This window comes from Poecilia mexicana, unplaced genomic scaffold (assembly GCF_051168715.1).
Source record: "Poecilia mexicana isolate PSO_F unplaced genomic scaffold, ASM5116871v1 scaffold_1, whole genome shotgun sequence".
Taxonomy (NCBI): Eukaryota; Metazoa; Chordata; class Actinopteri; order Cyprinodontiformes; family Poeciliidae; genus Poecilia; species Poecilia mexicana.
Window position 1 is genome coordinate 3,794,943 of NW_028263370.1, and position 14,534 is coordinate 3,809,476.

The 14,534-nt window shown below is 38.1% G+C and overlaps 2 protein-coding genes across 2 annotated transcripts; one reads left to right on the forward strand and one right to left on the reverse strand.

Annotated features, from left to right (window-relative positions):
* The first annotated feature begins 507 nt into the window (after window positions 1–507).
* On the forward strand, window positions 508–14,534 carry kcnip2 (Kv channel interacting protein 2). The gene is made up of 8 exons (XM_014986555.2): window positions 508–1,689; window positions 12,104–12,202; window positions 12,323–12,447; window positions 12,662–12,731; window positions 13,368–13,438; window positions 13,654–13,761; window positions 13,841–13,945; window positions 14,412–14,534. The coding sequence occupies exons 1-8, from the start codon at window positions 1,617–1,619 to the stop codon at window positions 14,511–14,513; spliced, it is 753 nt and encodes a 250-aa protein (XP_014842041.2). The 5' UTR covers window positions 508–1,616; the 3' UTR covers window positions 14,514–14,534.
* Window positions 6,437–11,413, reverse strand: LOC106917526 (uncharacterized). The gene is made up of 2 exons (XM_014986554.2): window positions 10,075–11,413; window positions 6,437–7,876 (listed from the first exon to the last, which is right to left on the reverse strand). Exons 1-2 carry the CDS (start codon window positions 10,115–10,117, stop codon window positions 6,663–6,665), a joined length of 1,257 nt encoding a protein of 418 aa, XP_014842040.2. The 5' UTR covers window positions 10,118–11,413; the 3' UTR covers window positions 6,437–6,662.

Sequence of the window (14,534 nt, forward strand, 5' to 3'; positions counted from 1 at the left end):
TAAATAAATAAGCCAGAGCCGTCCAGAGGCTAATCACATAAGAGGATTAACAAAGGGTCGCTGTTAAACAAAAAGCTGGTACATTTTCTTCTTTTTTTTTCCAAACAACTCTCAGTATACAATTTATTGAAAAAGTATTTACACCCCAATTTATTTATTTATTTTTCATATTTCATCACATTTAAATGACAAGCTAATTGAGTTCGTTGAGATTTTGTGCAATTGTTTTTACAAGGAAAAATCTAAACTGTGTGGTTGGCATTTGTATTTAACCCCCTCTTACGCTAATACAGATAAATAAAATCCCGTTTAGAAGTTATCTATAGAGTCTCAGTCAGAGGCTGGTTAGCTTGAAGATATTTATAGAAAGAAAGAAAGAAAAACAAACAATCATCAGAACAAACTCAAAGGAGAAATCAGAACTTGCAGTTTAAAAGTGACAACACCCAACAAGACCTAATAATGGAAGGATCTGGAAAGTAGCGACTTGAAACAGAGAGGCTTCAATTGTGGGGAGGTGATTACTGGATCAGGTTTAATCAACTGAGTCAGGGGATAACTGAGGAACTGAGGGGATAAGTGACCAGAGTTATCACTGAGAAACAGAAAGATGACTGAACAACCACAACACAGAAGTCAAGTAAATGACAGAAAAATGTCAAACTCACGAATGATCTTTTGAAACAAAATGACACGCAAAACCAACGACCCACGGATCTTGGTCATTTGAGAGCACTCAGCAAGGTAGACATTAATCAGAGAAGAAGTACATGATAATTAAAGAGTAACTGCATTGATCTACAGCTCAGGTACATCATGGTAGAGTCGCAAGAAATGGTCACAAGAAAGCTCACTCAGTTCGTGTAAGGGACTCGAGGATTAAATTGTTTGGCAAATAAGCAGAACCCTGTGTGAAAGTGTAATACTCCAAATCACAATGAATTCAAGATCCTCAATGTAACACTTGGTAGTGGCAGCATCAGGATGCGGGGGATGCTGATAGAAAACGTGTTACTGACTGACAATAGATCAGGATGGATCCAAAGGATCTAGGACAAATAAAATATAAATTATTTTTGCTTAAAATATGCTAATGAATGGCCCAGTTAAAGCTCAGACTCAGGAGTCTGGAAAATAATATGCTGGACGCCTGCTTTAAAAAAAAAAAAAAGTCAATAATATTAATAATAAAAAAACACGTATCTTTCTCCTTTCCAGCGTCTCGCAGATAAGCGCAGATCTCTCCGCTTCTCTGTGACGCTGTGCGCCTCCCCTCCCTTCCTCTCTCTCAACAAATGTGAGGCGCACCAGCGGGACAGACTCAGCACGGATCCAGTTGTTGTGCGCCAACTATCAGGAAAGTGACACTTGAATCTAAGACCTCCACAGAATCCATCCGAACCGTGGATGAGAGTCGGAGGAAGAAAACACGTTCCGGTTTGGGGAAAGAAGGGACCGCAGAGACAGATTTCCTCCTTTTGTTGATCTATTTTTATTTATTTTATTTTTATTTTTTTTGTTTGAGCAGCGCGCACAGACTGACATGTCAGCGGGAGTAAAGACGTGAATGAAGCGCAGCGCCAGCGCGGCGGTTTGGTGAAAAATAAGAGAAAAGGATGAAATCCAGGAGTCAGGACCAGAGTCTGTCTGACTCCAGAGAGCTGGACAGATCCTTCGATCCGCTCACAGGTAAGGTTACTCATCATCATCATCATGATCACATCATCATCATTGACAGCAGCAGCATTGTTTATTTAATGCTGTTTGCTGCCCTGGTCTAACTAATAGCTTTTGATTGATTTCCTCTTACTGAATGACAGTAAACATCAGCGCATGTTTCAAAGAGCGGTATCACGCACAGGAATTAACTTTCAATCAGTTTTACCAGCGGGAAAAAAAAAAAAAAAGCTGGATGGATTTGATCTTGATGCTGTTTAATGTCAGAAGGTAACATAGAGCAATGATCGTGATGCAACCACAGGAGAAAGCAGGAGCACAACTACTTCATGAAGTGTACATCCGGCGCCCCTCATTGGTGCCGCCTAATCAGGGTCATGCCTCTGGTATTGACTACATTATTTACACGCCCACAGGCAGCTGTTAAATCCAGAAAATGCGGACGAGAATGAATTTTTCCGCCATCACTTTGGCGCCCCCACTAGCGCAGCGCCCCTATGGGTCGCATTTAACGCATATCCACTTTCTTTGCGTCACTAGGATGAAGGATGGGAAATTTGAAGTAAAAAAAAAAAAAGACCCACTGTTGCTCAAAATCATGAGGCGTTTTATGGATAGAAAGATTTATTTAGAAATGATCTATTTATAGTAATAGTAGCTGCTCTGAATTCTTCAGAGAATTTTTTTTCTTAATGCGGTTGTTTCACCTTTAACATCTTTGGAGTAAAGAGTGCAAAAGCTTTCACGTCACTGCCACACACTTCATAGTGTTTTATTTGGATTTTATGTAATTAAGTAGGATATAAGTGCAACAGAGCAAAAACGGCAAATCATAAAATTGTGACATGCGTTAATGAGTCAAAACTTGTGGAATTACTTTATTGCTGCAACTATATCATCTCTAACCATGTTCAAGAAAAGCAAGCTCTCAGCATGATGCTGCCACAGCCTTGTTCTCGTGACAAACTACAAACGCAGCTTTCTGTCATCTGGACACTTAGGAAAGGCCAGATTTGTGGAGTGTGTGTAAGACACACTCGCTCTACAGATTCTAATAACCCTAACCTTGATGTCTGTGGTCGTGGTTGAAAAAAAAAAAAAGAAAACTTGCTTGTATTTCTTTGTGTGTTACATGTTAACAATGAAGTTGTAAACTGACACTGATCACCAGTACTTGCACAGCACACATCTCTTAATTTTATTATTCCTAACATGAAGACGGATCAAATTTCCACTCAGAATAGTTTAAAATGTATATAATTTGCCACCAGGTTGAGGAACAAGTATTTAAATGTATACCTTAAAGTAAACCATAGTTTATGAATCTGCATTGAAATAAAATACTTTTTTGTGAAAAAAGGCTAAAGTTATACCTGTCAGTGGGAGCCTACGTAGGCTGAGATCAGTGTATTTCTTATCTTTGTGTTTATTTCTCTCCTCTGTGGAGATCACACACACACATTTTTGTTCTTTGAGTCTCTCTGTCCTTCTTCTGACAGCTCCCAAATATAGTGAAACAAGCTGAAGTAGCATATAAAAATAACCAAGAAGCCACTTTTACTGCCGTTAACGTCACGAGTTCAGAATCTTTGTAAACTACTTCAGTGACAGAAGATGTTGCTCGTCAGAGGCAGGGCGGTACATGGATTCAGCTCCAGGTGAAACAAACACTGAACAGGTGTGAGGAAATGCAAACAAACCGTTTTTTAAACAAAGAAAGCCTGAGGGATAGAACCTGTTCTTGCTAAAAACTAAAGTCCAGCAGCTCTTTCAGAAAGGGTCATATTCAATATTTATCAGCTGTCCTGAAAACCTCCTGTGTTCATGTCACACATTCTTGATACAGTAAATATTTTTTTTTTTGCGTCTCGCCCCACGTCACAGTGACCCCGAGGTCAAAGTGACGTCATGGAAAGCTGCTTTTTTATGGAGTTGTTTTCATGGAAAACGAGGACTATTGCTTCTAGAGCAGAATAAAAACTTCAATAATATTCTACTTTAAATAGGTGTGCGAAAAAAGCTGCCGTTTGAAAAAAGAAAAAAAAAAAACCCCAAGCAGATAAACCCACTGGGATGCCCTCTGAAGTCGGATTTCCCACTGGGAAACCGGAAGCAACTCCGACCGTCCCCAGTTACGACTTCACCTACGGCCGCTCATTGCATCAACAGGAAGATGTGGTAGAAACACATTTGTTACGAGACACACAAGAAAGTGTGTGTCTTCAGTCAATAAAACATGTAGTGCCTGCAAATGAGTTTTCCCAAGTTTGTTTATGGAAAGTAAAGCTTAAAATGTTCGTAAGAGGTATTGCTAGCAATGCTCACTTGCGTCACCATGTTGAAATCCCGACTTCTTAACCGTCTTTATTACCAAGCATTTGGCTCATTATTGTAATTCCTGAACTGTTCAACATAGAGAAATTTTAAAAAGTGCCAACATGTTGAGAAATTTCACTTTGAGGGCATATATCAATGAATCAAGTTTATTTGCATCACACATTTCAGCAACAAAGCAGTTCAAAGTGCTTCACATCATAAAACCCCAAAATAAAACGTCATAAAAACACCACACAGTCACCAATTTGAGAAACCAGTTAACATTGTTTTGTCTATGTACACATACATAGAAAAAATGTACATGATGCATTACAGCAGCCCCCGGTGGTGCTTATGTGATTGGTACTTGCTTGACCAATCACAAGCAAGTACTCTCAGATACCGACTCCAATAGTTTCTGATTCGGGCCTTGGGGGGTTTCCAGCTAGGGAGAGTTGGTTTTCCTACAACCGCAGAAAATGGCCTGCGTAAAAGGTCACCAAGACGTTCCATTCAAAGGGATCACAACCTTCCATTTGCAATATGGATGGATACAAGAGAGGTTTCCACTTGTACAAATGTCCGTTCTGTGTACAAAGGGGCGACAGCGCTCCTCTGGCAGAAGATTGGAAACATCAGACGGTGTCTGTCCCCAAACCAACAGCTGTGGGCGAGTACAACAAATTCATAGGAGGAGACTCCACATCTGACCAAATGCTGGGAACAAACTCCACCAAACATAGAACCTAAAGGCAGCCAGTGACGGTTTTCCAGCTGCTTTCTGGACATTGTTTCGTCTTCCACAAGAAGCTGGGTCCCAATCAGGATCAAAAGCTAAATACACAACAGCAATTTTCAGGAGGAGATTGCTGCATTGTTTTTTCTTTTTCTTGGAGTTACACTTCACAGCATGCCACAGAGATACGCATCTGAAAACTACTTCACAAACCAGGGACAGAAGAAGCTGTGGTTGACAGAAGATGAGGTTGTTCTGGTAAAAAGAGCAAAAATACAGACTATAAAATAAAACAAAACAAAACAAACAAACAAAAAAAAAAAAACAGACGACCCAGTTGTAACTAGAACGCTGTTATAGCTCAGGTCTGACGTCAAACCCGACTGAAAAATCCCAGTTACAAGATAAGTGGAATGCAGCATGATCAGTTTCGTACCCAAAACTACTAATTTTCCTACTGAAACTGAAAGTGGGTTAATGTAGTGGATTGTGGGATTGATTGTCCTTACACCACCCTTACGTCAGTTTCAGACCCTCATTGCTGGATGTTCAACAGTGACAATGAAAAGGAAAAATAGTCTCAAAAGGAGGAAACTTCCAGCAGAACCTGGAAGTTTTGCCATGAACACCAATCAGATGACTAAATGCAGACACAAAAATAAAATCTTGGGCTTTTATTTTGTTCTCCAATTCATTTCGTTGAGGTCTGCATCTCAGCACAGCTCTGATGAGATTATAGTAATTCCAAGACGACAAAGTTTTTAAATCAAATTCTTTTTAGATTTGCTGCTGTGCTGAGGATCTTTGTCCTGTGGATGTTTTACTTTGGCCAGAGCTTCGGCTATCTTGATTCAAGAATACTCTATTGTACAGAGGAGGTCATAGTCAACTCAATTACCAAGAGGTGCTCCAATTCCCTTTCTTGAAACAACCAAACTATTTACATAAACTGATAACACACCTGTTCCACAGCTCAATCTGAACAATAGATAAAACACAGTTAATAAAACATGCCTGCCAAAGAAACCACCAGTTACACAACTGAGCAAATCAGTGATTTATATAAAATGTTTTAAGATTGAATAGGGCTGGGCAATGAAACAATGTCTTTTGTGATAGATATGTGATCAATATCAATAGAAAGACGCCAGTCGCAGTGCCGTGACTGCCACTGACAGTTGTGCGATGGATGCCCTGGTGGAGAAGAAAGAGGCCTACTTGTCCATCTAGCTTACTAAACGTGATATTATTCATTCAGGTTGTGGCAAATGAGTTCATTTGTCACAAGAAATGCAGGCAATTGCTGCGCTCGGCAATAAAATCTCAGCCGCCCATGATCAGTTCACAGAATGTTTCAGTATGTGGGAGCACTTTCAAGTTTTGTCACCATTTCCCATAAATCCTTAAAAGTAGAAAAGCACAACACGGAGTGAAAAGAAATGAGAACAACTGCGCAAGAGGAAAGGTCACATCACCAGTTTGACAGTATTATGAATATTTAAACCAAACAACTAAACAATAATTACTGTGATATGAAATAGTTATGTTGTGTTATACATTTCAGCCATATTGCCCAGCCCCAGATACAAAAATTACCTAAATTAACTGCTGAAAACCAACCAGTGGAGACTGTTGCCTTTAATGACAAGCAAATATTTTCCAGCCAACTGCAACAATGCAGTTCAAGTGTTTCTCTTCCAGGATGAATTTTCATGTGTGTGTGTTTATATGTGATTTCTGTCTAAATCTTTGTCTACAACAGACAGGTTTCTGTCCTTTGTGGATTCTCATATTCTCATATGAGTGTTTAAACTTTGTTTTTCACCAAATCTTTGACCACAAAAAGCATAAAAGAAAGGTATCTGTTCTGTGCGGACACACACAGTGTATGTTTACAAGTGATTTACTACTAAATCTTTGTCCATAAATATCACTACAGAAAGGTTTCTGCTATGTGGATTCTCATGTGTGTATTTAAATTTGATTTCTGACTAAATCTTTGTCCACAAATATCACAACAGAAAGGTTTCTGTCCTGTGTGAATTCTCATGTGTGTGCTTAAGCTTACTTTATGGCCAAGTCTTTTTCCGCAGATATCACAACAGTAAGGCTTCTGTCCCGTATGGACTGTCATGTGTATGTTTACATGTAATTTCTGTCGAAATCTTTGTCCACAAAGATCACAACAGTAAGGTTTCTGTCCTGTGTGGATTCTCCTGTGCGTGTTTAAACTCCCTTTATCGGTAAATCTTTGTCCACAAAAATCACAACAGAAAGGTTTCTCTCCTGTGTGGACTCTCCTGTGTCTGATTAAAGTCGATTTGTGGCTAAAACTCTGTCCACAAAGATCACAACAGAAAGGTTTCTGTCCCGTGTGGATTCTCATGTGTATGTTTAAAGTTTGTTTTAGGTTAAATCTTTGTCCGCAAACATCACAACAGAAAGGTTTCTGTCCTGTGTGGGTTCTCTTATGTCTGTTTAAAGTATTTTTTCTAGCAAATGTTTTACCACAATCGTCGCAGCTAAACTTCCCTTCTGTCTGTACTTTACTTTGTGAATCTGCATTTTTCTCCTCTGTAAAACATTTATTATCATCAACTGAGCTTGAAGATCCCATTTGTGAATGTGTCCCGCCGGTTTGAAGAGAGTAACTGTGAACATCAAACTCAAACGAGCTAAAAGATTTGTTAAGAATGTCTCCGTTTGACTTCCAGGCATTGCTCTTGTCATTAGTTTTCAGTCCAGAATCTGACAAGTGTTTCAACTCAGAGACATGGTTTACATCGTCGTCCTCCTCGTCATTCTCAGAATCTTCAGTCTCAGAAGATTGCGGAGACGGTTCGATTTCTTCAATCTTGATGGATTCTCCTTCATCGTTTTCTTCTGGAAGATCTCTGCCTTTAATCTGGTCTTGATAAAGATTCTGTGAGAGAAGAATGGACTGTATTTCATCCTCACTCTTTATAGGAGTAGAAGAGACTGGAAACCTGATGGCATCAATCTCCTTATTGAGCTGCTCTCCCCCCACACTGATGCAGATTTCTTCCTGCTCCTCCTTTATCTGCTGGGGCTTTGGGTCATGCAGCTCAGCAACAGATCTGTGGTCTTCAGGAGTTTCTTCTTTAACCATCAGCATCTGCTTAACATCTGGAGCAAACATGGAAACACATTATGCTCATCACCCATTTTTATTCCCAGGAAAAAGGAGTTTCACAGAGTGGTCAAGTGACATCATGGCTTGTTAAAACTCTGAAGGAAGGAACACTAGATCCAAATTGATCTGTTCGCTGCTTGTTTACCAAGGCTGCCGCCACGTCCATTTGTACATTGGAACGTCAACTCACTAACCACCGGAAATCTCCCCGTTCCTAAAAATTGTTCCAGTGAGGTCAGAGAAAATTAGCTTAGAAAAAAAAGACCATTTAAATATTGTTCTCTTGATTGTGTATTTGTGCCATGTCTAAGGCTAAATGGCTCGAGTGTAAACAAACCACTGAGCCCTGGGTATAAACATCTGTTTTGTAAGGTTATTAACTGGTAATAAGCCCACCAAGCTTATAACACACTGGGAGAAACCCTGAAAACCTGTCAAATTGTATAATTTATTTCAGCTGCAATTAAACACTCTGTAACGCTTAGGCTAAGGAGCAGTTCTTGATTTTGCTGTGTTTACAACACGAGTCATTTATGTTGTCATCCTGAGCAGACATTAATGATGACGTCAGTGTCTTTATGATGACTGCAAAGTACCAGTTAAATATGGCACTGAAATGTACCATACCATAAACTTCTTAGCTTGACCAAACTTCAACTAAAAAGTTTGACCAAGCGCCGTCTTGTTAATTATCCAAAAGGATGTTAATACCCAATTCAGCGAATTGTTTTAGTTAATAGACTGTTATATTTTGAATAAAAGTTGTCTGTGTTTATTCCAGTACACTTGCACAGCCTGCTGTCAATGTGAAAGGTCACCTGGTAGTGGTAGGGGTGCTAGCGCAGTCCACCAACAGTGTGCCAAGTGTTTGCATCAAAAGAAGATAAAAGTTGACAGAAATTCAATATGATTGGGTAATAATATTAGTACTTAGAAACACATAACTATATTCTTAAAAAAAAGCTAATAAAACGTATAAGTAATATCATATATTTCTATATATTTTTGCTTTCCATTTAAATCCTAAATAAGTAATTAGCTATTGAGTCTTCAAACAAGCTGGTCAAATTCAGAGTAATAGATCCAGAATTTCAATATGTGTTTAGTCAGAAGTACATCACAATAAAATTCTGTTTAAATGTTTCAGCATGTACAAACTAGTAGCTTTAAATGATTTCACATTTAAATTTCAGCTAGTTAATTATGTAAAAGTGCAAAGAATAAAATTCATAGTTTGTTTGTAGTTGTAGCTACACCCTGATGCTATGAGTTTAATCTTCGTGTCTGAGCTTGGTTTGTTCACAAATATACCTCAGCAAATAACAAATTATCACTGATTGTTATTAAGCTTAGCATGGGGCCCCTAAATCATATTTTGGATGAGGCCCCATAATACAGCGTCACATTTAAAAGTAAAAAGAAATTAAAAGAAAAATGACCTAAAATGAACAACGACAAGTATTTGTAGGCTCAACTAAATATTCTTAGGGTACAAAATTATTGTATTCGGTTTTCTTAGCTTAGTGTCTGTGGCTTGGTGCAATATTTTGCTTTGCTGGCTGTTATTTATCCAAGTGACTGCAGTATTTGCAAAGGACACTCTTTTTTCTGTGATTGTTGCAGCCTAAAATTACTGATTTTGTGGCACCATTCTCAAAATGTTGCGGCCAAAGTGGCTTTATTGTGTGCCATAACAAGGTCTTACAAAAAAATAAAGTTGAAATTGCTGCACATAAACATCAGTTTCCTTCTCTTTTTCTTAACGAGCTATAATCCCTCCTTTCCTGAGAAGATCTGCTCCTGGCCTCTGGTCTAAAGTCTCTTCCCTGACTCTTTGCTCTTTCTATTGCGGCATTAATAAAGATGTCATACACACAGACATATCTTTGGTACTAATGGAACACCATATCTATTGTGACAAACGAGCAATAGCTTCTTTTGATAACATCTTTCAAAATACAAAAATATATTACGCATCCTTATTAGCTAAAAGTCGTTGTCTCTGCTTTAACACATAATCCCGTTTCTTAGCAGAATCGGTTTCCAAGCCCGAGTGATCACTAATAACATGAAGGACGAGAAAATAAAACACAATGTTTTACATCTAACTGGCTACATTTGAGCTCACAAAGTTATCCATTAGTCACCTTTAAATGTTCCTAAGCTATAGCTGAAAAGAAAATATACTAACCTAAGCCGTGCAGCAGAACCGCGGGGTCGAAACCAGCCTCCATGATGTGTCGCACCTTGTTTTCGTCTTTAGCTGCTTCAGGAATCTCTCCCTCTGATGCTCTCCGCCACAGTCCGAGCTGCCGTCTCCATTTTTAGCTTCTCTTCTGATGTTCCTTAAACAGTTTCTGGGTAGTTGGAGCTCAGCTTTCATCCAAACTAATGAAAGCTTGCTTTGTTCTGCCTCAAACGGAAGAATCTGCCTCTGCGAACGTTCTTCTTCTTCTTCTTCTTGTCGGTTTTATGGCGGTTGGCAAGAAACTTTTAGTAGCATTACCGCCACTTACTGGTATGGAGTGTGGTTCCTGATGGTTTAAATATTTATCCTCCCATATATTCTACCATAAATTCTATCTAACATAGCCTCACACATTCACACTTAACACATACATACTTGTACCCAACTTTGTATATCATGCCTTCATTTACAAACATACTACAATTAAATTCTATGAAATAATTTTGTTTTCTTAAGAAATCGAATAATTATTTGTATATGTTTACTCCCTAAATTCTTCCTCAATATATCTAATAAATTAATCTTCTCCTTAATCCTTTCACACTCTCTCTTCATATATCTTCTCTCTATTTCATATTTATGGCATTCAAATATAACATGTTCTATAGTTTCATATTTATCACAATGGTCACATTTGCCAGTTTTATGTTTTTGAATTTTAAAAAGTGTATAATTAAGTCCTGTATGTCCAAATCTTAATCTTGTTATCACTCTTTCCTCCTTTCTATTTCTTCTTCCATTTCTTCTTTCTCCTACATTCTTCTGAATTTTATAAAACCATCTTCCTGTTTTATCTTCATCCCACCTTTTTTGCCAAACTTTCATCAGTTTCTCTTTAACAATACTCTTTCCTTCAGATTTACTTAATTTAACTTTGAAACTAATAGGATTTTTAATTGCCCTCTTTGCCATTTTATCTGCCCTCTCGTTTCCTTCTACTCCAATATGTGCTGGAACCCACACAAATATAACTATCAAACCCATGTTTTGTATTCTAAATAATATATGCAATATTTCTAATAAGATGTCCATCCTACTATCTGTTTGATTATTTTTTAAACTTAATAATGCAGAGCTTGAGTCTGAACATATTATTGTTTTTAATGGTTTTATGTCTTCTACCCATTGTAAAGCCAACAATATAGCCAACATTTCTCCTGTGTATACTGATAATCCATCTGTAATTCGTTTTCCTATTTTTGTATTGAATTCTGGTACTACAAACGCTATTCCTATTTTCCCAGTTATTTTTGACGCATCAGTATAAATTTGAATGTATTGATAATACTCTGCAAACGTTCGTTCTTCTTCTTCTTCTTATTCGTCTTCTTCTTCTTCGATTTTTTTTTTTTTTTTTTTTTTTGCAGGTGGTATCCAACATTAAGAAGCATTATCGCCATCTACCGTGCTGGAGAGAGCCTGGGTGTCCGCTTCACGTTTTATTTATTTTTAAATCAAAACTTCATTGAAATAATAATATTAACACAAGACAGTTGTTAGTAGACATTTATACAAATGAATAGAAGCCAGCGGGATTGTAAATAAATTGTTTTTATTATCATTTTCTTTCCTTTTTATTAGAAACAGAGATGTTTATACTGCTCAGACTCTCTGAAACACCAGGAAAATTACTAAACTTTAGATTTAGGTATGTAGGTTTTCCCTTAGAGTACTATTAGATTAATGATATTTAAGTTTTTTGCATTTGATATCATGGATTATCAACCGTATATTGCTACAAAAACAGAAGCCAGTAAATCTTTTTTTGTTGTTGTTGATATATTGGATAGTACTTCTCTTTCTCAGAAAGTGGCAGAACAGGTGTGTCACAATTTCAAGTTCAGTCTTACACAGAAAATAGTTCACACATTAGTCTGTCTTAAATTTCAATAAGTACCGCTTGGAGTGTTTGGATTGTGCTCTGTCACCATGGTTTATTTTTCCTGTATGTGCTCTGCTTTGCTGCTTTCAGGTAACCCTCTTACCAAACCCAACAAAAAGACAATTAAGCAGCGCTTCCTCAAACTGCTGCCCTGCTATCACTCCGGCTCCAGCCCTTCAATTACTCAAAGCAAGTGGTATTACACATATACACAAATTTTCATGAAATTATCTTTTTTCCACGCCCTTTGATGCTTCAGTGTGGATCTGTGTTGGTAAAACGTCACTGTTTCTCTGTTTCTCTAAACAGGAAGCATAACTGAAGAGGGGGAGCTGTCCACAGTGTGCTACAGACCTGAGGGGCTTGACAGTCTGGTTCAGCAGACGAATTTCAGCAAAAAGGAGCTGCAGGTTCTTTACCGGGGCTTCAAAAATGTCAGTTTGAAGAACTGCTGGGAATGAGCGACTCTCTTACATTCATTAACTCCTTAACTGTCACATGCAAAACGCCTACATGCCAGAAAATGGTTTCTCATGACAGTTAGGAGGTTTTAATATTGAGAATATCTGTAATTGTTATATTCTGTATGCGTATGTGAGCAGACTGCTGATGGATCCTGCTGACGTGTCTTTTTTCTGGTATCTGCAGGAGTGCCCCAGCGGTGTTGTGAACGAGGATACGTTTAAAAGTATCTATTCCCACTTCTTCCCACAGGGAGGTCAGCCAGTGTCTCTTGCCTTTGTCAATGTTTTTATTTTGCCGTGAACTCTCTGCCTTCAGTATGTGTTGTGTGTGTAGGTCGGGGAAGTGAAACTTTAAATCTGCTTTTTCACATTCGGATGTCAAACTAGACAGTAAAGGCCTTCCGCCTGTCATAAGCTACGCTTCCATTGACCATAAAATTGCAAATTGAAATTCTGAAAAATATGTTAGCTTGATGGAAACACGCCTATTAAAAAAAAAAAAAGATATAAAAAAAAAAAACAAGCCGCATTTCTCTTATAGGTTTTTGAGCTGGGATGAGGTGGTTTCTTAGCTGTATCAAAATTAGTGTATTTTGCCAAGGTGCAATGGAAATACTTTTCTTTTGCATCACACGAGTCGTGTTAACAATCGGAAGTTACTACTGGTGAAAAAGACTAAGAAGATGACAGGAAGTGGTAAGAGGATGATGGGACGACAATTTAAAAGAATTAATGCATCTCAAACAAGGAAAATGATTACGTCTGCTGTTAATTTTACAGTTTCCTTTTGACTAGGAACTCAATTTAAAAGTGTCTTTTGCTTAAAGCTTAGAATGTCATATTAGTACAGTGAATAAATTTAGATTCATTGTTTCTTTTTTTTTTCTTAGATTCAAGTATGTACGCACATTTCCTGTTTGAAGCCTTTGACACCCACAACAATGGACTGGTTAGCTTTGAAGTGAGATATTTCTCTTCCCTCTCATACTTTCGTCTGTCCTCAGACTCTTGAATAATAACAATAATAATAGGTTATAAAAGGCGTATGTACTCAACCATTTAATCAGTCATTACTTCTGAAGCAGCCTTAAAAATAAACTAAAGATGTATAAACTCGTCTACATTTTGTCCTGATTTGATTCGAGCTTAGTTTTGTTTCCTGCTCCCCTGCTTTAGGACTTTGCGGTAAGTCTGTCCATCATTTTAAGAGGATCCATCACTGACAAACTGAACTGGGCCTTCAATCTGTATGACCTGAACAAGGACGGCTGCATCACCAGAGAAGTACGCTCACTCTTTGTGTAAGCTGCCCTGGTCTGCTTCAACATTTCTTATTATTACTTCCTCCCTTCTTTTGCTTCAGGAGATGACAGACATAATGCACTCTATCTACAACATGATGGGGAAGCACACTTACCCCAGCATGAGGGACAGCGCTCCAAAGGAACATGTTGACAGCTTCTTCCAGGTAAAACGCTGACACGATTAAACCCACAGTTAAATGAAGAGGCACTGGAACTGGCCTGAATGGTGTTTACTTCTTCCGCCATTAAGAAGAAAGTGATTCAAAACAGTTGTTGATATTTTCTATCTGGATTTACTGCGAAGGCGCTGCTGTTCTCATAGGTTCAAACCGTGAAACTTGTCGAATCACCGGCAACCCGCATTCAGTGGTGATTCTTTTTGATTTGCTTCTAATAACTACCCCACACAAATGTTATAGCATTTAACACAAGATTAGAATGTCTCTGTGTATGTTTGAACTAGTAGTGCAGTGGTGGATGATGCATTTATTTGATCTATTTTTTATTTATGATTAAATTTGCACCGCAATGCATGTGTAGAAGTCCATATTTTAAACTTACGCTGCAAAAATGTAAAACAAAGAACTTCAGATTTCCTCTCTGAACCACTTGCGTCTCACGTTTTCCCAGAAAATGGACAAGAATAAAGATGGAGTGGTCACCATTGAGGAGTTCTTGGAGACATGCCAAAAGGTTGGAAGTTTACTCCCTTCCGGACATGCATGCAGCTAATAAAATTATTTTAATTTTGGT

Coding starts and splice junctions, on each gene's coding strand:
- LOC106917526 (XM_014986554.2), bottom strand. CDS start 10,117: ATGGAGGCTGGTTTCGACCCCGCGGTTCTGCTGCACGGCTTAG. Junction 7,877..10,074: donor GGTTCTGCTGCACGGCTTAG/GTTAGTATATTT, acceptor TGTTTGCTCCAG/ATGTTAAGCAGATGCTGATG.
- kcnip2 (XM_014986555.2), top strand. CDS start 1,617: ATGAAATCCAGGAGTCAGGACCAGAGTCTGTCTGACTCCAGAGAGCTG. Junction 13,762..13,840: donor ACGGCTGCATCACCAGAGAA/GTACGCTCACTC, acceptor CTTTTGCTTCAG/GAGATGACAGACATAATGCA. Junction 13,946..14,411: donor ATGTTGACAGCTTCTTCCAG/GTAAAACGCTGA, acceptor ACGTTTTCCCAG/AAAATGGACAAGAATAAAGA.